Source organism: Vanessa cardui, chromosome 5 (genome assembly GCF_905220365.1).
Source record: "Vanessa cardui chromosome 5, ilVanCard2.1, whole genome shotgun sequence".
Classification (NCBI taxonomy): domain Eukaryota; kingdom Metazoa; phylum Arthropoda; class Insecta; order Lepidoptera; family Nymphalidae; genus Vanessa; species Vanessa cardui.
This window is the reverse complement of record NC_061127.1, coordinates 4282803-4308704: the sequence shown is the minus strand read 5'-3', so window position 1 is coordinate 4308704 and position 25902 is coordinate 4282803. Positions and strand designations below refer to the sequence as shown.

Genomic DNA, 25902 nt, shown 5'->3' with positions numbered 1-25902 from the left:
TGGATGGTGGTGGTGTACTATTATTAAATGGTGTACTATTATTTAATTTTATAACACAGTGCCATTACACTTAACTACTTATATCCACTTTCATTTTACTACCAAGTTTAGTTTTCACAAATCCATCGTAAGCATCATAGATTAATTAAGCTCTCGAACTATTTGACATCACGATAATTTGGTGTTACGTGTTGTTTATTTGGCTTTTCTCCACTTATGGTTGGAATACAGCATAATTCTGTATACATAAATTAAATGATATTTATTCAAAAACTTATAAAGTTAATAGTGATAACAATACATTCATATTACATAATAAATTATAAAATGTAATTGAAAATGTATATTATACGATAAATCATCTTGACTTTCATTTTATGTATTTATGTATGTGTAACAGTAATATACAAGGGTCATTAAATTATTGAAATCAATACGATAAAATTCAGTAAATTTTTATTATTTTTATTATTTTTATTAGCACGCGTAACTGATATTAAAATACTTTTATGTGGGTTTGTTTTCATACCACTGTAAAATACCTTACACTTTAACGACAGCCTTTCCAAAGTTTTCTCCAGCTAACATTCCAACGAATGCGTCGAAAAGCTTGTCAAAACCGACTGTCACATGCTCCGTTGGCTTTAATTGACCTTTCTTTATCCAGGTAATCATCTGTTCGATGGCCTCAGGCCAGCGGTCGAACCAACTCATGACATGGAATCCTTGTATCATAAGCTCATTTCCAAGGATAGATGGTTGTAAAATCGTAGCTTTAGGTAGTTGCGCTGGATCCTCATTGTATGAGCTAATACTGCCGCAAACAACTACCCTTCCTCTTTTATTCATCTGACCTATAATTATACTGCTCATTTCACCGCCCACGTTATCAAAGTAACAATCCACTCCATTAGGTGCAGCAGCTTTAAGCTCCTTCTGAATATCGGCGGTCTTATAATTAAAGGCTTTGTCGAATCCGAGTTCCTTCTCCAACCATTTTACTTTATCGTCCGATCCAGCGAAACCGACGACTTTACATCCTTTGATTTTAGCAATTTGTCCGACAACAGAACCTACAGCTCCTGCTGCACCGGTTACAACTACAGTTTCTCCAGCTTTCGGCTGGCAAACATCCAATAATGCAAAATAACCCGAAATTCCAGGCATTCCAACTGTACCAATACCTATCGACGGGGACATGCCTTTCAAATCTGGTAACTTGTATTTTACGTCTAAAATATTATCTGATGCATCTTTTCCCATATTTAACACTGCATAGTCACGCCACCCTTCATGGGATACAATTCGGGTTCCTACGGGATGTTTGGGGTCTTTGGATTCTTCAACTATACCAACTTGATAAGCAAATTGGTCGTACGGCAACTGGTGAACCCGATGGTAAGCACGCAAGTACGGGTCCACACTGATCCATTCAGTTTTGACCAAAACCTCGCCAACTTTCAGAGGTGGTAGTTCGTATTCTACTAATTCGTAATCAGATCTTTTTGGTACGCCTTCGAAGTATTTTTTAACCACATATTTTCTTGCCTTCACCATGATGATGTATGTTTTTCGATTTAATCAGCACTGAAAAAAAGTAAAAGGAATTAATTAGTAATTTTTCACATGACTGTTATGAATTATTATATTTATTGAATTTATTTAAATTCTAATGTTCTCAAAACCATAATGAGCATAATAGATTATTCGAGTTCTCTAACCAATGTCATCACGACAACTCGATCTCGAAGTTTATATGTCTTTACGCCTCTTGTGCTCGGATAATAGGTTATTGGTATATTATAGAATAACTCAAAGATCTGTCTAGGAAAATCACGAAATTGTATTTGGTTTGTTGGTGATAAATTTATAATTTAATGAACTTTAAGCAAAAAATATAAAATTCGCGGTATATTAGTAGTTACATAGTTTTTATAACGAATACTGAAAAACACTTAAATGATAATCAGCTTCATTTATTACATTACAATACAATACACACTTGTGGTAAAGCAAGTAAATTATCTAGCTTACAATAAGCAGATAACTATATATATGAAGTATATAAAATAAAATCGAAAAAAGAATTAACGTCTAAGAAGTTAATATATAAGAAAAATAAACAAGATTTATCAAATCAAAGTTAAAACCGAATATTTTCCCACTGCGTGATATATAAATAAATAAATCGGGTATTACGAAGATACAAAATACAAACAGAGATTATAATAGATACTTATATAATTACACATTATTCAATAAATATTATTGATTTACCTGTTTATTAGAAGTTCGAATATCACACGAGTCACTGCTTCCGCGAGCTATCTCGAGACTGACGATTTTTCCGATGCGCTCACAGTTTTGTACCATTTTATATTATAGTCTGTGTCATCGTTGTAAGTTCTACGCTTAACACCTCATCGTGACTTCTCGCTTTCGACAATGAATACGGAACTTTGAACGAATCATGTTAGTATCTGCTACAATCTACTTATCGAAAAAATGAATGATAGCGCAAAAGTACGCATTATATTTATAAACAAAATATATTAACATGTATTGATATCTAATACATTTCATTATATTTTAACAAATATATCGTATTAGAAAAATGTTAAATATAATATTTATTTGTAATTAAGCATATAGATACTTTTTAATTCTACAAAATATGGATGTAATTATTTAAATAGGTTTGGGTTCAATACCGTATATGTACAGTACATGACAATATTGTACATGCATTATGTACAAAAAACTAGCTCTCTATTACTCTATTTCTTAAAAAAAATCGCATTAAAATCCGATGCTTACATAGAGACAGTTAGCGGTAAGCGACTTTGTTTGATACAACGTAATGATTACGGAATCAACTTTTTGTAATCAATCAAACTCAAACTCAAATTCCTTTATTCAACATAGAAGCATTACACTTGCTTATTGATGGTCAAATTAAACACTACCACCGGTTCAGAAAAAGGAACACCCTGACCTGAGGAGAAAGAAAATCAGCGGTCTTTTTTTGTCAAATTAATAAGATACTGTATAATTATATATAAATAGAAATAGCCAGGAAGCGATCGTTTAATTCCCAAGGTGTGCTGTCTAACATAAACTTGCTAATTGTATAGTCACCTTTCGCACTCAAGCGTTCTTAACATTTTTTTTAAATTTGGCTACAGAAGCATTTTGAACGTTTTCTGGGATCCTGTTGTAGAATCGTATACATTGCCCCACAAAAGAAATCTCTCTACTCTAAGTTCTATGTTCTAAGAGTTTACTCTATGCAGACGAGTAACAAGAGTAACAAGATTGAATAATAAAAAATGGGTCGCAATGATAAATACTGACACTGAATAATAATTCACAGACATTATAATTTAGTCGTTACTAAAATTAAATAAATTTTAATATATTCTTCTATAAAAATATCGTGTGTTTTAGATAATCAATAAATCTGAGCTGAGAGTGCCCAGTGCTTAGAACGCATGCATCTTAACCGATGATTGCGGGTTCAAACCCAGACAAGCTACTACTATATAATTATATATGTGCTTAATTTGTGTTTATAATTCATCTCGTGCTCGGCGGTGAAGGAAAACATCGTGAGGAAACCTGCATGTGTCTAATTTCATCGAAATTCTGCCGCATGTGCATTCCACCAACCCGCATTGGAACAGCGTGGTGGAATATGTTTCAAACCCTCTCCTTAATGGAAGAGTAGGCCTTTTCGCAGCAGTGGGAAATTTACAGGCTGTTACTTTACTTACTTTACTTTACTAATAAATTTGGGAAAAATATGGAGAAGACTTGTCTGATTTGTGTTGAACAAGAATATCATTATTTAGAGAAATACCTGATTAAAAATACTTTTTACTTTATTTATAATGCCTACACATTTATAAATGTTTGCTTAATTTGTCTTTTAGCTGTTATAGCCCAAAGGAAACAAGAAATACATCGTATCCAAATTTCTATTTCTTCTCAGAGAACCTTTAAGTCATTCTTGTCCAGCACGCTTCTTGTCCTTGATGAAAGGAGTTTTTGGCTAGTTCAAAGGCAAGCTCTTGGAGTGATATGCGTGTCAAACCAAAAAGTCGTATTTCTAAAAACTTTGTGTTATTCTAACTCATGCTCAATTTCAAAATGAAAAAAAGTATTAGTGCAAAAAGCTCACCAAAGTATAATGTTATTAATTGTATTGTTAATAAACGAATGTTATTAGTTGTTATTTTTAATATATTAAGTCACAAGCTTGTTACGTACTATATTGGTGGTGTCCTGTAAAATGAAAATGAAGTTGTTGATGATATGACATGGTATGTCATTTTGCAATTAAGATAATCGAAATTACATAGTACTTATAGTTCGTCGACTTTAATAGAAATAACTACAAATAAGAACAAATAACTTGTAATAAAAACAATAACAGAAAATGGGGGAAAACCTTTTGTACATTAAACTTTTAAAAAGTTTGAACTGGTTTTTAAGACGCGACTGTGACAATGGCGCCCAACATCTCACAAGATTTGAAATATGGTTGCCGTTACAGGATACAGTCGCGAAGATGTAAATAAAAGCCGCCAATTTCTAAATAAGGTGAATGCGACATTTTTTCCACATATATAATTTTGTCCGTATTTCCCTTAACACCTGATTCCTTTATCATAATTATTTACGAAGTCATTGACAAAATTTCGAGATACTAAATTTAAAAATCAGATATGCAATCATAATTCTCAAAATAAAAAATCGATTTATCTATTATGATGATAAAATGTTATCTAACAGTTTAACAATATAGCGAAAAATTGCAATCATATTTCACGGTTCACTATTTTTCGACAGTTTACAATATGATGAGATAGATCGTAATCTAACTAATTTTGTTATCTTACGGTGGTAGATACATCGCAGCACCGCCTGGTGGCGTGTTACGTCAATGGATGAAAAAATATATTTTTCATAACATAACAAACGTTTTACAGACTACCAAGTCAACTTGACATTTATACAAAAAATATTATGATGCATTTTTTTTAATTGACATATTATTACATACATATATAGACATTTTACTGCCAATATCACAATAATTAATTATAAGCGGGCGTATATTCAAAGTATTGTTCACAAATTCAGTATAGTTTTAATTAAGCAAATCAATCACAAATAATTTCACAGTAGTTATAAATATCTTTATGTTAAAATAGTATATACTTTATGTTAATATAAACATTAAATCTATTTAAAATACAGACTGTTGGAAATTAGCGATTCGTCGCATACGTGGTGCGCGGGAAATCTTGAATGTAACTGCATTCAAGATGGCTGCCTCGCTACCAGCGCCGCGACGCTTTACTAGAGCGCCGTTCGACTTCCATTGACACTCTTTCCAGCCAGTACGAAAAACAAGATGGCGCACCATGCGCCTTCACATACATTTATTTGTGCACAGATTTTAATAAAATAAGGCCTATATACGACGATACACATCAACACCGTCTAAGGATATTTTGTAAATATTCTTTAACTCAAAAAAGTTTTAAAATCTTTTGATAAAAGACTATTTTGTAAACCTTTTTGGACAATTTTAAATTTGAATTAAAAAAATATATATTTTCGCGACATAATGGTAGCGATGGCCGAAAGTTTTTTTTATCTACAGTTATATTGAGATTTTTTTGTCAAATTTAAGTTTTATAACAAGTTATCGATTAATATCGAGTTAAACCTATTGTGTGTATCGTGCATCATGCAGCGGCGCCATTGAACGTAAGAAGAAATGCTGAGGGCAGTAGACATGCTCCAAGCTGGGGCTACTCAACGGAGTATTGCTGAGGAGATTGGAAGAAGACAAAACGCTATATCTAGGTTGTGGTCACGCTACCGTGCTACTAACGAAGTGACTGAAAGATATCTAAGTGGGTAGCGCATAACCACTCAACGACAAGACCGATATTGGTAAGTTGCCGGGAAAAGAAAACCAAATGTTACGGCACTGCAATTGGTTCAGAGGCTCCAGCCAGAGGACCAGCTGCTTGTGAGTGACCAAACTGTAAGGAAAAGGCTGCATGAAGCTAACTTTCATACTCGCAGATCGCTTCGTACTCCAGCACTATGCCGAGGATGTCGTGGGCGACGACTAGAGTGGGTTCGTGTAAATTTGCTCTCAGAAGATAGCCAGTGGTCTGTAGTGCTGTTTACCTATGAGTCCCGGTTTGGTTTCCATCCCGATACACATAGAGTACGTGTTTGGCGATTCCCTGATCATGATAGTCTGCAACATCTTCAGAAAGTCCATTCATACCACGCCGGGATTGTTATGTTTTGGGGGAGAATTCATCTTGGTGGAAAAACAAACCTCGTTTGGATCAGAAACACCATGGCGACTGAAAAATACCGTAAAGAGATGCTTGTGCCAATAATTTTGCCCAATAGACTAAAAATGAGCCAACAATTCATGCTCACGATAACGCCAGTCCGGACACAGCGAGAGTGGTGACGAGATGGTTGTAGGAACAAGACGTATCGGTCTTAGACTGGCCCGCTCAATTAGCTGACCTAAACCCCATGGAGCACGCGTGGGACATACTGCAACTAAGGGCTTTGAGGCAATTCCCTGCCAATATTGCGACGGAAGAGCAACTTTTTTTTGCATCTTAGTCGGATCTGGGACAATATACCGCAGCAAGACTTGGATAACTAAATCCAAAGTATGTAAAATTGTTGCAGGGCCGTTATAAATGTCCTGGGTGGTTTTACAGACTACAGTTTTTTCAAATGACCGTTGAAAACAATAACCTTTCCATATTTTTCACATTTTCTTGAGACAAACATTAATTGTTTACTATTATTTTACGGTTTTTCTTTATTTAAGTATAAAATTGTTTACGCAAAATAATAAGGTTTATTTTTATTCTGGAGTATAGTTAGATAAACGGGCTTTACAAAAATATAAACACGCTGCATGTTATCTTTAATAAATTTTGAAATAATTGAGTAAATTTAAAATATCCCTAGACGGTGTTGATGTGTGTCTGTTACATCAAGTTAACTGCAATATGTCAGTGAAAACCGCATCCAAATTAGTAAAGCCGTTTCCAAGATTAGCGGTAACAAAGAACAGATTAACAGACAAAATTCCTAAAAATTACATTTTCGTGATACGTTATCGTTTCGTTAATAAATACCCCTAGTACATGCTTTTTCAAATCGATTTTATAATATGTATGTATCGATGGTTCACTTGTTTTGTTAGTGTAACATTAGCTGATAAATTATATCAATATCGTATTGGTGAAGGGATACTAGGAACTAGGAATAAAGATAAACAAAACATATACTTACGTATTTAGATTTGCTAATACTCAGATATTATTGTGCACTACTTAGAATTTTTAATTAATATATATTTATTTATAATACAGCACCACCATGGCCGTAGCCAGGGGTGATTTTGGGGGTTCAATAACCCCCGAAAAGTCGCAGTTACCGTACTAACAAACAATATATTTTTTTAAAAAACAAGACGTAAGTATTTATTGGTTTCTTCAAAAAAATGGGCCGTTTAGCCTTTAGTCTAAATACAAAAATAAATCCAAACAAAATTATTTATTTTACGCAAAGACAATTAGAGGCAATAATAATCATACAGTTTAAATTTTATTAAGATACTAATTTTTGTCGTCTTAATGTTATGCTAGTAATTTTAGTTACTAAAGAGGATAAACCTTTTACAAAGTGCCATTACATTTTGAAATGTGTAAGACAGATTGTAAAATTTTTAATACATTATATATATATTTTGCTCATTGCCGAATAGTCGCCGACTACTACTACTCCTGGAAGACTGCTTTGGGGCATCCGATCTCTAAAACGAGTAATCGCTCAGGCCAAAAGGCCCTCCAATTATAGGCCTATAGCCTCCTTGTTCTCCAAGGTAATGGAAACAATTATAAACTGCCAGCTTCTGCGGTACCGTTGGGGTCGTTCAGCCGGTGATCTTCTAGTTTACCTTACTCACAGATGGGCGGAAGCAGTTGAGAGCAAGGGGGAGGCTTTGGCGGCCAGTCTGAACATAGCGAAGGTCTTCGATTGTATATGGTACAGATAACATCTTTCAAAGCTCCCCTCCTCTACCATCCACTCTGTTTTTTCTGCATATCAATGACTTGTTGCAAATTTGTAATATTCTGCTATGCAAACGAGAGTACCGTAGACACCTCATACACCAGCCAGGCTAACATTTCTCGGGAAAACTTCGAAGAAAACCGAAACAAGTTGTGTCTGAAATCGTGTCTTCATTAAACAAAGTCTCGGACTGGGGCCGGCTAAATTTAGTCCACTTCAACCCCAAAAAGACGCAAATTTGCGCAAATTACATTTTGTCATATCCCCACGATTTCAGAACATTCCGATAGCCGCCACAGCTATCATCGAAATACTTGGCTTGGATATTTCGAGCCTCGTACAGTTCCGCAGTGAATTGGAACGCAAAGCCAATTTGGCTTTGCATTAAAATATCCCGTGTAAATCTCCCGTGCGTTGCTCCGCTAGCCACGAGCGAAGCAAGGCACGGGAGGGGCAGCAGACGTGCTACGAAAGAGATCCGCAGCCTCACCGTTTCCATGGTGATGGCGGCCATCGCAGGGTTTTGTGTTAGTTTGTACAATCTCACATGACCCGACATCCCCCCCAAGAATCGGGTATCTATAAAGATTTTCCCAAGATACTTATGGTTGGAGTAGCGTATAATTACGTATTCATATATAGAATGATATCTCTTCTAGACTTATAATCTTAATACTGGTAACAATACATTATTACTACATAATAAATGAAAGAAAGTAATTGAACATGTAATAGTATTTACTAATGAGTGGACTTGACTTTCTTTCTATGTAATTGTTGATTTTGTGTAACAGTAATAAACAAGGGACATTAAATTGATGAAATAAATACGAAACATTTCAATTAAAAAATATATTTATTTTATATAACATCTATACTAATATTAAACTATTTTTATAGATGATAGTTTTAATATTACTGTAAAATTCCTTAAACTTTAACAACAGCCTTTCCAATGTTTTCTCCAGCTAACATTCCAACGAATGCGTCGAAAAGCTTGTTAAAACCGACTGTCACATGCTCCGTTGGCTTTAATTGACCTTTCTTTATCCAGGTAATCATCTGTTCGATGGCCTCAGGCCAGCGGTCGAGCCAACTTATTACAGTGAATCCTTGTATCATAAGCTCATTTGCAAGGATAGATGGTTGTAAAATCGTAGCTTTTGGTAGTTGCGCTGGATCCTCATTGTATGAGCTAATACTGCCGCAAACAACTACTCTTCCTCTTTTATTCATCTGACCTATAATTATACTGCTCATTTCACCGCCCACGTTATCAAAGTAACAATCCACTCCATTAGGTGCGGCAGCTTTAAGCTCCTTCTGGATATCGGTGGTTTTATAATTAAAGGCTTTGTCGAATCCGAGTTCCTTCTCCAACCATTCTACTTTATCGTCCGATCCAGCGAAACCGATGACTTTACATCCTTTGATTTTAGCAATTTGTCCGACAACAGAACCTACTGCTCCTGCTGCTCCGGTTACAACTACAGTTTCTCCAGCTTTCGGCTGGCAAACATCCAATAATGCAAAATAAGCCGAAATTCCAGGCATTCCAACTGTACCAATACCTATCGACGGGGACATGCCTTTCAAATCTGGTAACTTGTACTTTACGTCTAAAATATTATCCGATGCATCTTTTCCCATATTTAACACAACATAGTCACGCCACCCTTCATGAGATACAATTCGGGTTCCTACGGGATGTTTGGGGTCTTTGGATTCTTCAACTATACCAACTTGATAAGCAAATTGGTCGTACGGCAACTGGTGAACCCGATGGTAAGCACGCAAGTACGGGTCCACGCTGATCCATTCAGCTTTGACCAAAACTTCGCCATCTTTCAGAGGTGGTAGTTCGTATTCTACTAATTCGTAATCAGATCTTTTTGGTACGCCTTCGAAGTATTTTTTAACCACATATTTTCTTGCCTTCACCATGATGATGTATGATTGTTAAATCATACATCATCATGGTGAAAAAGCACTGAAAAAAAGTAAAAGGAATTAATTAGTAATTTTTCACATGACTGTCGTGAATTATTATATTTATTGAATTTATTTAAGTTCTAATGTTCTCAAAACCACAATGAACATAATAGATTATTCGAGTTCTCCAACCAATGTCATCACGACAACTCGATCTCGAAGTTTATATGTCTTTACGCCTCTTGTGCTCGGATAATAGGATATTGGTATATTATAGAATGAACCAAATAACTTTCTAGGAAAGTCACGAAACTTTAGCGGTTTGTTGGTTACAAATTTATAATTTAATGAACTTTTAACCAAAATATAAAATACACGATAAATGAATATCTTGAAAAACACTTGGCACGAACAACAGCAGGATATATTAATTTAAATAATTTTACTTAACTAAAACGACTTTGTATTTTTTAAACGTTAAAAAAGAGTAACTACTGAGTTTCTTGTCGGTTCTTCTCGGTAGAATCTACTTTCCGAACCAGTGGTAGCTTCACTTAATTGTAAAATGACGATTCAAAAGTGCTTGTAAAAGCCTACTTGAATAGTTTATTTTGATAGATTGATTGATTTAAAGTATTTACCTTAGAACAAGTAGATAACGATATATATATTATGAAGTATATAAAATAAAATCAAATAAAAACAATTGTTGAATTCGTTTCAATCATATTAACTTCTTAGACGTCAAATTATTGTTATTTATGTAAACAATATTATTTGTAATCAATCAAAAACTAACATCACATGCCGAAAAACAAACAAGACTTATCAAATCAAAGTTAAAACCGAATATTTTCCCACTGCGCGATATATAAATAAATAAGCCGATTATTACGAAGATACAAAATATAAACAGAGATTATAAACACTTATATAATTACACATTATGTAATTAATATTATTGATTTACCTGTTTATTAGAAGTTCGAGTATCACACAAGTCACTGACTCCGCGAGCTATCGCAGACTGACGATTTTTCCGATGCGCTCACAATATTGTACCATTATATACATATATTTTATATTATAATATGTGTCATCGTAGTATGTTCTACGCTCCACACCTCATCGTGACTTTTCGCTTTCGGCAATGAATTCGGAACTTTGAATGGATCATGTAATTACCTGATACAATCTACTTATAGAAAAAATGAATGATAGCGCAAAAGTACGCATTATATTTATAAAAAAATACTTATTAGGGACATGTTAAATATAATTGTATTAACGTAATTTTTTAAATATTTTTTTATTGTATTTAAAATTCCTACTTGTTTATTATTTTTCTTAATTTGTCTTTTATCCATTATGCTTATGATTTCAGATGATGGCTAACAGCTTAAGACAAACTCAAAAGTTATGTTATGTAATAGAAAATAAATTAGCTTAAATATATCTGATTCCTTTTTCATAATTATTTACGGTTATAGACAAATTTTCCAATTCGAAAAAGTTGAGTAACATACATAAATCGAGTCACACAAGTGTTGCTCTACTATTATTACTACTCGTCACAATTATTAAAATACTAGCTATACCCGCCCGCTTCGCTGGGCATTAGTCGTAGAAAAATATTTTTTTAATTTTTCATTTTGTAATTAATTACCGATACAATGTACAAATAATCAAGAAATATGCGAGATCTAATCAAATACTTAAAATTATTTCATTTAATATTCGTCAATGATGTTCTCGATAGGCTGCAGATTGGTCATAACACCCATAAACTTATTTATCAAGATCATATCTTCTTTTTTTTGAATCCGGAAACAGATATGATTTATGAGAATGTTTTTGTTGGTGTAATCTCGATGTAAAGTTGGTACGATGAAAATTTTAATTAAATTTCTATAGTCTAGAAAAGTCTGTATCACACCAAAAACGTCCTCTATTATCCGGTTCTATCAAATATCGATGATATAACGATTACAAACTTGTCATCTGTATGTATCTCGTAAAATAAATATCCCCTTTGGCTCGAAGTTTTGATTGGTTGCATCGAATGTAGCTTAATCCTTCGTTATCGACCATAGCGTACATGTCAACAATGAATTGTTAAAACAGTGGACGATACTTCAGAATATGGTTAGATTGATTATCTCTAATTATACGATACGCATAAAAATCCATACAACTAACTCTTCGATGTCACAGAGCCTGTCGTGATAATATTTTGATACAGTCCGAGATGATATCCATCTTCTGCTCGCATAATCATAATTGGATAATCGTAATAATTGTCATACGATTGATATTTTTCAGCGACACCTTGATTGTTTTTGTGTCGCTTAGTGATAACAATACCTCGTTTTGTAATTTCTGTACCGACAATTACAGCTGTGACTTCAGAAGCTATGGAAGCTTTAATACGCCTTTTATGCTCTGCGTTCTATCTGCATTGATAATTACTTTGAATCATTTGTTGTTTCACTATCTAGAGCAGTTTTAGGCATAATCCTAAATTTAGCGATGATTTCTCAATTAGTTGTGGTACTGAACATACATCGAAGATCAATCTTTTTCTACGTTATCTGTGAAATAAATATCCAGAAATTGGGGATTTTATTTAGATACTGGAAGAAGTGAACCAATCATATGATACACTTTAAACGTAGACGCGAAATTACAATATTTGTTACTCCAAAAGATGTCATTTAAAAGCATGAATTGTAATTTCTAATATACTGAAGGAAATATTTAGACTCCTTAATAGTTCCCGTAACGTAGGTAAGAAGAGGTTCTGGTGGTTCAACCAGTTGTGGTAAATACATTTTACCAGTGGAGTAGCATATACCAGCAGTTTATTTAGTGTGACAATATGGGCATACTATATTTATTGAACCAATGATCACATCGGGATTCATCTTGTTATCATAACCTATATATATTTATAGTAATTAAAGGTTGATTTATTGAGATTGGTTCTAGTTCTTGACTTAGTCTTTTTTAATCATTCATCATCCAGTAATTGGGCTTGTCAGGTTTATCAGTATCTCTTAATAAAGATGCGTGTTCGAAGATCTGGAACTTGATCATTTCGTTGACTAACTGTTTTGGCAGCTCTTAAAGTAGAAATTCGGATTCTATTTGTTTCCAAACGTATTTCTTGTTGGTGTGTTGTTTCCGTAGCTCTTTTGGATGACGCTACGCATATATTGTTGATATTCCGATCTTTTGTTTCTTCAATGGCATGACGGCTTCTATTTATATAAATAAGTTGTTTTTTTTTTGGTTATGTGTCTTACGTTTACAATTTATACTTAAGATTCATTGTCATTGGAGTTATGAGTATACTAACCAATTATGATTATTGTTTACTTTCTTATAATCAAAACAGCTAATCACTTCTTCCCATATATGTAATTTATAATAATTATCTCATTTTAAAATGACAATTATTATTGCTGTGATTATTTTATGTTTATTGGCATATGACGGAAATTAAGTTAGTTGTTATGCTTTTTGAGTAGATTTTCATTTTTTATTTCATATTTTATAATTATCGGTTGATCGGAATATAAATGTATCGTGATACACGTAAGGGCCATCTGTTGGTTATTTTTAATGATACGGATGAAATAATTACTTTCTCCATAAAACAATAGATTTACCAATGAACCAATTTTCATAATGATCGATTAAAATAGTTTCTGAGTTTATCGATGACACACATGCAAACACATCCTTTTGGCTATCTATATATACTTTTGTATGTATAGATAGCCAATGATTAGCGCAAATACATGTTTTTCCTGTATGCCAATTTATATAATGATACAGACACACAAAAATTTCAAAAATGGTAAAAATTAAGTCAGTCAAAGAACACATGACGAATTACGACAAAAATAAGTGTACAGACAGACTCTAGAGATTTATATAATAGTATAGATTTAGTACTCACGTGCGATAGCTTTATTATTAGCCTTTTTTATGTATAACTTTGGTGTTTCTATACCGATTTCTATGATTTTTTTATGGAATAGTTAATACTGTTAACTTTTGTAATTTGGTATGATTGAGAGAGTTATAAACGTAGGAATAGACAAATATAATCCGAAAGCTTCGAACTACTAAGCTATTGAGAGTGACACGTGTTATTGTGAGTCAACCATAAAAGATAGACATAGGCTGTCATGGGATATTTTTTGTATAATTTTAAGGAGAACATTTCCGTAATACATGATTTCTGTGTAGCTTTAACCATTAACGCTAAACACGCGACGGAAGCTCAAAATATGGGGTAACTTTCCCGTTTTTCAGACATTTCCCTTCAGTGCTCTGCTCCTATGGACTTTAGCGTGATGAAAAGTATACTATAACCAGCTCAGGAGTATGAAAAATAATTGTACCAAGTTTCGTTAAAATCCGTCGAGTAGTTTTTGTTTCTATAACGGTTATATGGACAGACAGACAGACAGACAAAAATTTTACTGATTGCATTTTTGCCATCAGTATCGACCCCTTATCACCCCCTGATAGTTATTTTGTAAAAATATTTCATGTACAGAATTGACTTCCCTACAGATTTATTATAAGTATAGATTAACTCAAAATACCTTGTCATTACCACTTCTTGACCATAAAATTAAGAATTTCCATTTCATATCCATAATTTGGGTCTTTCATAAACAAAATGTGAAAGTTTATTATAATTGAATTAAAAGATAATAATCTTCTAATGGAGAACAGAATAATAGAAGGCTCTGGGCATATACTTTGGTTAATCAATCAATTACATGGGGTTGAATGTACTTTAGTTTTTCAATTGGAACTGACGAAACAAATATTGGAGCAGTACCTTCTAATAACCTTAAGTAAACTTTAGTTAAAAAAAGTTGCAATAAATTTACATAATTAATATATTCCTTTAGCGAGAGCAGCCCTTCAATAAAAATCGTCGTTTATATAAATGAAGAAGAATATGTATAATCAAGTTCGCATAACTTAAAGAATATTCTCGAACATTCCAAAACAACACACACACAATCACACGCATGCACACACAGACACATACACATACACACACATACTAAATAATTATTGATGCGCTCACATACTCAATAGATAATGGATACACTACGAGTATTCTTCTATGCCGGAGCGACATACATTGGTACTGTGTTATTGTTTTCATAAACAATTTTTATTATTATTTTATCTGACTATATCTTGCTTATAAAGATTTTAGATTTATTAAGATTATAAATCGTGAATTTATGTTTGATTAAGTAACTTATAAAATTGCAAGTAATTACGATATATTTTTTTTCAAATTATGATTACTTGCAAATTGAATTGATTTGTCATAAATGCTCGTGATATTGTAGAGTGATTTATTATAGAGTTTAGATTGCGTATCGGCCAAGCGAATGATTTATAAAACGCTAGCTGACACCTAACGAACATCTTTTCACGCACAGTATTGTTGGTGACAAAGATTCTAGAAAATATCATCATCATCATCAGCCCTTTTTTGTCCACTGCTGGACATAGGTCTCTCCAAGGGCACGCCACTGTGGTCTTTCTCCGGCTACTCGCATCCAGCTCCTGCCTGCCTGCCGCCTTGCGTAAATCCTCACTCCACCGTGCCTGAGGACGTCCTATACTACGTTTGCCGAGACGCGGTCTCCACTCTAGAACACGTTTTTCCCAACGGTTCTCGGTTCTACGACAAACATAGCCAGCCCACTGCCACTTCAGCGTACTAATCTTGTGGGCTATGACTTTGGTTCTTTGACGGATCACCTAATTTCTGATGCGTCAATGTTTCGGCTCCGTATGTCATGATGGGTAGGACGCACTGGTTGAAGACTTTCGTCTTTATCAGACACTGTGGGATCAACGATGTAAAGATTCGACGTAACTTCCCAAATGCGGGCAGCATGCTGAATTCTTCTATCCACCTCTTCCTCAAGGCTGTTTCTACCTAATCGCAAAGTCTGCCCGAGGTAGACATATTTTTGAACAACTTCGAGGACGGTACCGTATATAACAGTCGGTTCCAGTAGAAAATGTTCATTAAACATGACTACGCAAAGAAGAATCAGCCAACTCGTTTAGCATTTGTTGTAGGTCCTGCAACGTTTCTGACACGATGACAATGTCGTTTGCGAATCTCAAGAGAGAGATGTATTCGCCATTGATGTAGATGCCACGTCCTTTCCAGTTCAGCGTCTTGAACATATCCTCCATTGCATTAGTGAACAATTTGGGTGAAATAAGGTCCCCTTGTCTAACTCCTCGATGCCAAGGTATGAGATTTGTTTGCTGATTCTGTACTCGGACGAAAATGGTGGCAGCTTCATAAATACATCTCATCACTTGGATGTATCACCAATCAACTTGGCAACGCTGCAGGGACTCCAGAACAGAGGTTGACGGGGGTTGGAATTCGTCGAATCTTCGCGCAAGACAACCGTCTCGTGATCACTCTTGAAAACAGCTTATAGACGTGGCTCAGTAGGGATATGGGACGATAGTTCTTCATCAGAGTTTTGTCTCCCTATTTGAAGAACAGGACACAATCCTACTCCACGCCTCCAGAGTTCTCCCTTCGAAGAGGACAGAATTAAAAAGCTTCTGGAGTTCCCTAAGTACCAGTTTACCTCCTGCTTTTAATAACTCTGTGGTAACGCCGTCCTCTCCAGGGGCTTTTCCATTTTTAAGCTGTCCAAAAGCAGTTTCGATTTCGCCAATACTGACTTCAGGCAGGTCTTCGGAGAAATGGCGAATTAATGTAGCTTTAGGATCCTCATTTTCATGATCAAGTCAAAAGTCAAGATGTATGCGATGCGATGAATACGGTCGTAGAAGTCCTCTATTTCCGAAAGTACTGTCGGCTTGGAACAAACGACTTCTCCATTTGCTGTGGTCAACTTCGCAAGGTGGCTCCTTCTAAGAGATTGTAGGAACACCTTAGACCCCCGATTCTGCTCAATCGCTCTTTCAATTGCGAGAGTTTTGGAGCACCGGAAGTCGTGTCGTACGCGCCTGCTGATTTCTTGGTTTAATGGCCGTTTGTCTGACGAAGTGCCAGGTGGGTTTTCACGTTGTTTCTTCATGAGCTCTAAAGTCCCTTCCGAAAGTTTAGACTTCCTGCCCTTACGCTTTACTTTACTTGGTGGTAGGGCTTTGTGCAAGTCCGTCTGGGTAGTTACCACCCACTCATCAGTTATTCTACCGCCAAACAACAGTACGCAGTATTGTTGTGTTCCGGTTTGAAGGGTGAGTGAGCCACTGTAACTACAGGCACAAGGGACATAACATCTTAGTTCCCAAGGCTGGTGGCGCATTGACGATGTAAGGAATAGTTAATATTTCTTACAGCGTCATTATCTATGGGTGATGGTGACCACTTACCATCAGGTGGCCCATATGCTCGTCCGCCAATCAAAAAAAAAAACTCTGCCTACCACAACATCTCGTGCCTTCTTCCCTGAGAATTCGAACTACATTTTCGAGGTTCTGGTTTACGTCTGTTGTGGTTTCCACGGCAGCGAATCGTTTCTCCAGGATTGACTGGAATGTTTCAGATCCCGCAATGGTTTGGTGCAGCATTGGTCGGAGCGTCGACTTCATCAGACGGACGCGCTTTGCCTCAAAATTGATATTCAGAGAGCCTCGGACAAGTCAGTGATCACTACCGGTATTAAACCTGTTGATCACTGAGACGCCTCTTGTCCGTCATTATGTAGAAGTAGTTCATCAAAAAGAACCCCTCCCGTTCGAGGAAGTTGACGAGCATTTGCCCCCTATGATTCCTGCTTCCAAAAACCATGGGATCCTAATACCGATTCACTGCAATTCTGTTCTCCCACTTTAGCGTTAAAGTCACCCATGACAACGTTGTAGTGGGTTTTCTTAGTGAAGTGGAGGGCCCTCGATATGTCAACGAACAATTCTTTCACTTCACGCTTCGGTGCGTACGCTTGCCTCACGCTTGCCTCGCAGAAAATGTACCATAGTGGTACTGTAATAGTGAGCAATATACAATAGACTTCATACTGAGGAGAAGGATGAAACGATTGTCAAATGGTATACGTGCATTCGCTATTCTTTTAGAAAAAGTCTAAATTCACTGTGAATTCTTGACTGTCAAAAAGTTTAAAAAAAATTGTCATTACGAAATTCATTTTTATAGTGTTTATTAGATATTTTTTATTGAATATTTTAGGTCAGATAAGATTAATCAGACTATTATCGCTGATAATAATTACCCTGACTATTATCGCCGCCAGATAGATTAGCGGTGAACGTCAGTTTCGATTTGTAAATATTTTTACCAAATAAATCAGGTTGATACAAAAATCTGAGCTGAGATGGTCCAGTGGTTAGAACGCGTCCATCTTAACCGATGATTACGGGTTCACACCCAGGCAAGCGCCACTGATTATTCATGTGCTTAATTTGTATGTATAATTCATCTCGTGCTCGTCAGTGAAGGAAAACATCGTGAGGACTTGTGTGTCTAATTTCATAAAAATTCCGCCACAATGCATTCCACCACGCTATTCCAATGCGGGTTGGAATAGCGTGGTGGAATGTATTCCGAACATTTTTCTCAAAGGGAGGGGAGGCCTTAGCCCAGCAGTGGAAAATTAACAAGCTATATAGGATTTTAAATTAACATGGTTATTTTTATTATTAAAGTTATTAATTTAGGGATATTTACCATTTTTTTTATTTTTGTTCGGTGGAACTCGATATTTCGACATTGTCTACGAATGTCTTGTTCACGAGACTGAACACCCCGAAATTAATAACTTTAATAATTAACAAGCTGTTATTTTTGACAGAAAAACCGCACGTAGCTGACAAGAATTAACGCTCTTCAATTTAATTTCAAAATACTTAACATTGAAATAAAAACTTTTTTCTCTCTTTTCTGCGTATAACGTACCTAACTATATGTTTTGTATCATACTATACGATGGAACCACAAGCTACTTCAACAAATACATTGGAAAGCACTCTTGGTAGCTTGTGCCATACATTTAGTTGATCGAAGGCGATGAGATAGGTTTAATCGAACAATAATACCGAGTAGTATTGAATGTACCTACTTTGCTATATAAATATAAGATAAATTGTATAAACTATTTATTTATAGCCATGAATGTTATTGGAATCAAAATGATATCGGTGATGTGACTCATGAAATACATTTTCTTATGAATGAATATGGACTTGTTCTGTTTTGACTTCGATTTTCTAATCGTTGAAGAGTGCAGCAACAATTTAAAAAAAAAAATCTTTATTCTTCATAAAAGATAAAGAAAGTAACATATTAAATTAGAAAAGCTAATAAAATCATAGTGGTAATTTAGGCCCTTTTTACTTGTATTCAATTAGCATGTTAAAGTATTAAATGAAATCGAAAGTTACGGTCGATTCATAATGTAGTATTGACCGAGAAGATACAGGCATAAAACGGAATATTATAAGGTATGTACGTACTGTTTATGCACCAAGGAAGTTAAGCAAAGCAAGTCAGAAGGAGACTATACTCCTTTTGGACTTAAGATCCCATTTCCCCTAGATGGAGGCCAGGGCGCCCTTTACCAAAAACTCAAAATCTAAAATTGCTTTACACGCTACCACCGATTCGGAAAGTAGATTCTACCGAGAAGAACTGGCAAGAAACTCAGTAGATACTCTTTTTCAACATTTACAATAAGACCGGCCAATCAGGAAGAGCTTTCGACGGCTGACAATTTGACGCGGGACAGATTGTAATCTGACAGTTTAACTTCGAAAGATATAGCGAAAAACAATACATTAAATAGCAATCATATTTCACTGTTCATAATATTTCGACAGATGTAATCTAACGAATTTTGCAATATTTTGATGATATACATGTATAAGACGTCTAGATGACATATGCTGCTTTGTTGCAAGTAATTTGAAAATTTTAAAACATGAAAATATACTAAATATGGTTGGTTTAAATCAATTACTTCCGTATTGATTTTGCTTGTTTAAGATTTGGAAGGAAGGAGGTTAATTTCCCTAAGACGGCTCTCGTACTCGGCTTATTTGTACTTGATAGATGTTTCGCTGAAGCTGGTCGTTATTTAAATAGGGAGTAATCGTCAAAGGTACCGAAAAATTGCTCTCACAAAGTAACTTCTTATGTATGCACTAAAATTAACATAAAAATAACTATTATATTCTAATAAACAGATATGTTATATCTATACTAAACAACAGAAATAAGTGTGCCGCGCCGGGGACTGTATATTTCAGTTTATTTTTACATTTCGTTAAAAGTAAAAAGGATAGCTTGATAAAAACAATAAGTAAAAGGGATAACTAGATGTTTTAATTACGTAAAACGTATTACTACGTAAAACGACTAAAGGCAAACGTCCCAATTAGGACGTTTTCTAGTCTTCACTTTTTGCGCGTTAATAACATATATGTTTACTAAAACATCATTGTTCTTCACAGAATTTTCATGCTATAACTAACATAAAGATAATATTAACAATATTAAACTACAATTCGATTATTTGTCAATCGTGCTACATAATTCGAGATCATATTATCATATAAAATCAGTCACTTAGCATTAATCTCAATCGCTTCATATTTTATAAAACGCTGAACGCTTTATTACAGAATCGTCATAAATCTCTGTCAACAAAGTTATCCCAGAGAAAAGGTAGTGAGCATTTAAATTGTGACAAATTAAGATCTCGTAAAAAAGACATTTACGGCTTACAAGACTTTATAGCTTTACGATAGCAGTATCGCGGAGAATTCAATTGAATATAAGTCTCAATTATTTATAAAAGTTTTATAAAGTAAGTAATACATTACTGAAAAATAAGAACAAATCGCGATCTATTTATGCGTGCATCTCGTAACCGATGATTGCGGGTCAAACCCAGGCAAGCACCACGGAATATTCAAGTGTCTGATTTGTGTTTATAATTTATCTCGTGCTCGGCGGTGAAGGAAAACATCTTCAGGAAACCCGCGTGTGTCTAAGTTCATAGAAATTCTGCCACATTTGCATTCCACCAACCTGCATTGGAACAGAGTTGTGGAATATGTTCCAAACCTTCTCTCAAAGGAGAGGAGTTCTAGCCCAGCATTGGGAAAGTTGTTGTTGTTTGTTGTTACCACTCATGTAAATACCCCAAAATATATATTGCTGGAATAAACAAGCAACATCTGCGTCAAGTCACACAACTTCCCTTAAAAAGAAGGCGGGAGATTCGTAGTTGACACATACACAGGTGTGATGTGATTATTGATGGTTATATGTGTTGTAGACTAAATGTTTTTCTATTGTAGTAGATTAATTGTTATTTAAAATTAAAGATAATTATTTTAGAGGTTAACCTACTTCCTACTTCTGGTTCTAAAAATATATATAATCTTGAATATTTCGCAGTTGAGTCCTAGTGATTCACCTTACTCATTATTTCGCTACCTTCCTTATTATTTAACAGACGAATTAAAAACGTATACCTAGGAAATAGAACTCATTTTACAGTAATCGTTTGTTTTCAAACCGCGCTCACATAATTACTTTGCTTTTTGTCGCATTCACAGCGGTTTTAATAATTACGGTAGGTATTAATTCGATTGGAGACTACGTTACATACAAATATAGTATATACGTAAGTTAACCACAGACATTTTACAGTGAAATGTAAATACAGTAACATGACTTTATTGGAAATAATTTCCAGCATATGTAGTGCCACATTAAAAATGAGAACATATTTATTATTATTACTGGACAAACGTCGACGTAACACAATTATAACGTAAAATCTATGACTCTATTTTTCATTGTCATACATTCATCATCATTTAATTTTCATTTTTCAGCCAATTGTCACGTAACCTACATTTATACATCTAAACCTTTCTCATGAATCACTCCATTTATTGGTTCAGTTGGGTTTCATTGGTAGGCGTTCAGACAGAGAAACAGACCAGACGCGATGGATTGACTTTACGTTGAGGCTTGCAAAATATATTTAAATATAACTCCCGAACGGTTCGGCCGCTCCGGAACCAATCGTAATTAACAATAGAGTAAGTTTTGGTAATTAAATACATTGTTTTAAGTAATTGAATTTATAATATGCATTTCTTATAAAAAATCAACTATTTAAAGCAATATTATAGCGAACTACCGTTATTTGTGACTGATTATTGTTGAGGTAGAATTGACACGTCTTTCTTTAAAATTCAATTAAATATAAAAAGAAATATTTTTCAATAAAATTGAAAGAAAGAAAACGGCAGAAATTTCGCTTCTATACAAATAAAGTTATCTTTGAGAGTGACGTATATTTTTTTTGTAATGTTTGGTAATTAAATATGCAAAATATAATTTAAATAATATTAGATTTATGGCTTCAAAGGATAAAGTTTATATCTATTAATATTAATTGTCCTGCAGTTTGCATCGTGTAATGACACGAGTGGGTATCGACTTTTCCCCCGCCCCAGCTAGAGCAGCCAGCCGATTGCCCGCCCAATATTTCTGAAGTGATGTGACTGCTTCGCGATATCGATACAATAAAAAATATTTTTATTTAATTTATAAATTACTAGCGATCGATCCGGCTTCGCACGGGTGCAATGCTGATATTAAAATTGTGTTTATTTACGACATCACTTTAAAACCTCTAAAATTATCAGTATTTCTCTACTATATTGTGCATGTATTATACGTATAACCTCCCTCTTGAGTCAATCTATCTATTAAAAAAAACCGCATCAAAATTCGCTCTATAATTTTAAAGATCATATACATACATAGGGACGAACGACGGCGACTTTCATTTATACTATATTTATATTTTGTATAATAATGATAATGATAATTGCAATGAAAAACCTTTATGTTACGTATTAAAAAGAATGACATATAATATAAACCTGTTTAGCTCCGGATCTCCTTGGATTGTGATACTACGAATGGATTCCAGATATGGTCGTATTCAGTCTAATGTTCAGTCAAGAGTAACCCTAGCCTTCAATACGGTGTTTTGACATTTCATTCTATGTCATATTGCATATTATGTACATAGCAGGAATATACAATAATTTGTAAAACTGTAATTTTATATGGAATTTAATACGGGGATGTAACACTATTTCTTATTTTAAATATAATTGAGTTGTCATTAGAAAACAATTGGACGATAGCGTGGCATTGTAACAAAAGATAGATTGGAGCATCATTGTAAAACGTTAATATTATTTTGGCCATCCCGAACCACTGCAATTACAAATGTGATTGTTCTAGTTTTTATAATTTATAGGACTAAAACATTGAAATTATTCGGTCATAAGTCATCGTGAGTCTGTGAAATAAGATATTTTACAAGTTTGGCATCCAAATCCATTCCATATAAATTTGACGACGTTTGGTCGAGTGGTGTGTACACCGGTTTTCATGGGTACGCCACTCTGAGGTCCCGGGTTCGATTCCCGGTCGAGTCGATGTAGATTACCATTAGTTTTCTATGTTGTCTTGGGTCTGGGTGTTTGTGGTACCGTCGTTACTTCTGATTTCCATAACACAAGTGCTTCAGCTACTTACATTGGGATCAGAGTAATGTATGTGATGTTGTCTCATATTTATTATTTATTTATTATTTATATAAAGGTTGAACATTAGTTGAATACTATATCTGTAATTGATTTCCAAGTAACGTCATATTTTTTCTATGTATAACTTAGATTAAAGTTTCATAGCACATCTTGATATTTATTAAAATAATTTTACTTAATACAAAAGTAATCTAAATTAATATTTTTCTTAATTGTTTTATCGAATCTTTGTCATATCCTTACCATTCGTCAGCACTAGGGATTGCTTTATTTTCTCGTTTTCCCGACCAGTTAACGCAAAGCCTTCGTCTGGAGCGGTCGTGTACAACGGTTTTATTCGCCGTTTCGAGAGTAAATTACCTTCAACCCTCCATAACAATCACGCGATTAAGAGTTTGTGTATAACAAAACATTAAGGGTAAAAATGTGAAGTAAAAAATTTGGTAACGTGAGAATACGACCTGAAATCAAATGACATTGTAAGCTTATTAACCTTATTACTATTTGTGTTTATTGTATATAGCTGATAGTTATTAGATACATTATATAAACATATAATGAATTTTATATAATAAAGCTTATCCATAGCAATATTATCCTTCATTCATAAAAGTTAGGTAATACATTTTGTTATGTGCTATTTTAATGTTTATTTCTATGACACAAAGCAACATTTTCCTAGAATGTTTTACGCAAGACTATGGGTTCATTGTACGCCAGTAGAAAACTAAAGGAATTCAAACGGACACAAAGAAATGTTTTGGTTCAACGCATTCCATTAAAGTAGTTTCCTAAGGTTTCTGTGTGAAGTTTTGACGTCTGTAATACGTAAATTATTCTTTACAAGATAAATATGGCACTTAATAATTATCACTTAAATCATAAACATCGATAACCAAATTAAAGATATTCAGTCGATAATTTGAAATTGCTGATTCAAATCGAAGAACACGATGAAAAGCTATTTGAGAAGCAATGCATAATACTTTTTTTTATATAGCTATGTGAGCAAATAGCACACCTGATGGTAAGTGATCACCGCTGACCATAGACAAGGGCGCTGTTAATCTTGGTCACTAAGATGTTATGGCAAACTGGTCAACTCACGTATAAAATCGGAACACAACATCACTGAGAGCTGCTGTTTGACGGTAGAGTATCTGATAAGTTGGTGGTACCCATCCAGCCTGGCTTACACAAAGCCCTACCAATACGTACAATACAAACACACAATAATTTATATAATATTATAAATAAATCCATATAATATATCAATGCTCCGCTTATGCAGTCAGTGCTTTCCGGTTTATAACAGTGCAAGTAGAAGGATTTGTCAGACTTTTAAAGCGGCTTGTTTAAATTGTCACACTCATGCTACTAAATAAAATTGTCACACATATACTACTAAATAAAAATTGTAACGCTAATGCTACTAAATTAAAATTCTCACACTCATGCCATTAAATTAAATTGTCACACATATGCTAGGAAATGAAAATTGTCATGCTAATGCTACTGAATTAAAATTGTCACACTCATGCTACTAATTAAAATTATCACACTCATGCTACTAAATAAAATTGTCAAACTCATGCTACTGAATTAAAATTGTCACACTCATGCTTCTAAATTAAAATTATCACACTCATGCTACTAAATAAATTGTCACAATTATGCTACTAAATAAAATTGTCACAATTATGCTACTAAATTAAAATTGTCAAACTCATGCTACTGAATTTAAATTGTCACTCTCATTGTTCTAAATTAAAATTACCACACTCATGCTACTAAATAAAATTGTTAAACTCATGCTACTGAATTAAAATTGTCACACTCATGCTACTAAATTCAAATTTAAGTATTTTAATTGAAAATTTCAAAGAGTCGCAATGGAAACTTCCGCAAGATTAGCAGTAGAATCGATAAGATTATTATTCATACCTAAATATAAAAGGTGCGTTGACCTCTTTTAGCTTTAGTGTGATTTACTTTTGCAATATTACATATACAATATTTAAAAAGGCACCTTTGTCTCATTAAAGCAAGGGCAATTTAAACACTGAATAAATTCTAAAGGAACACTGTTTATAAATTACAGTTCAGCTTAAACCTTTTTTTACTAATTGATATTATATTTTGTTTCAGTATATCTTCTAGTAAAAACTTTTAAGTAGATCTGTA

General features: G+C 34.2%; 3 protein-coding genes across 3 annotated transcripts in view; 1 reads left to right on the top strand and 2 right to left on the bottom strand.

The window, feature by feature from the left end:
• Positions 1-458: 458 nt before the first annotated feature.
• On the bottom strand, positions 459-2416 carry LOC124530035 (prostaglandin reductase 1-like). Its single transcript, XM_047104010.1, has 2 exons — positions 2278-2416; positions 459-1587 (listed from the first exon to the last, which is right to left on the bottom strand). Exon 2 carries the CDS (start codon positions 1555-1557, stop codon positions 544-546), a length of 1014 nt encoding a protein of 337 aa, XP_046959966.1. The 5' UTR covers positions 1558-1587; positions 2278-2416; the 3' UTR covers positions 459-543.
• A 6561-nt stretch (positions 2417-8977) lies between these two features.
• On the bottom strand, positions 8978-10093 carry LOC124530055 (prostaglandin reductase 1-like). The gene has a single exon (XM_047104040.1). The coding sequence runs from the start codon at positions 10078-10080 to the stop codon at positions 9067-9069; it is 1014 nt and encodes a 337-aa protein (XP_046959996.1). The 5' UTR covers positions 10081-10093; the 3' UTR covers positions 8978-9066.
• Positions 10094-24014: 13921 nt separating this feature from the next.
• Positions 24015-25902, top strand: part of LOC124530002 — a 46818-nt gene continuing 44930 nt past the window's right edge. The window contains exon 1 of the mRNA XM_047103974.1: positions 24015-24197. The gene's annotated coding sequence lies outside the window, so the exon portion shown is untranslated. The remainder of the gene's footprint in view (positions 24198-25902) is intronic.

Coding starts and splice junctions, on each gene's coding strand:
- LOC124530035 (XM_047104010.1), bottom strand. CDS start 1,557: ATGGTGAAGGCAAGAAAATATGTGGTTAAAAAATACTTCGAAGGCGTA.
- LOC124530055 (XM_047104040.1), bottom strand. CDS start 10,080: ATGGTGAAGGCAAGAAAATATGTGGTTAAAAAATACTTCGAAGGCGTA.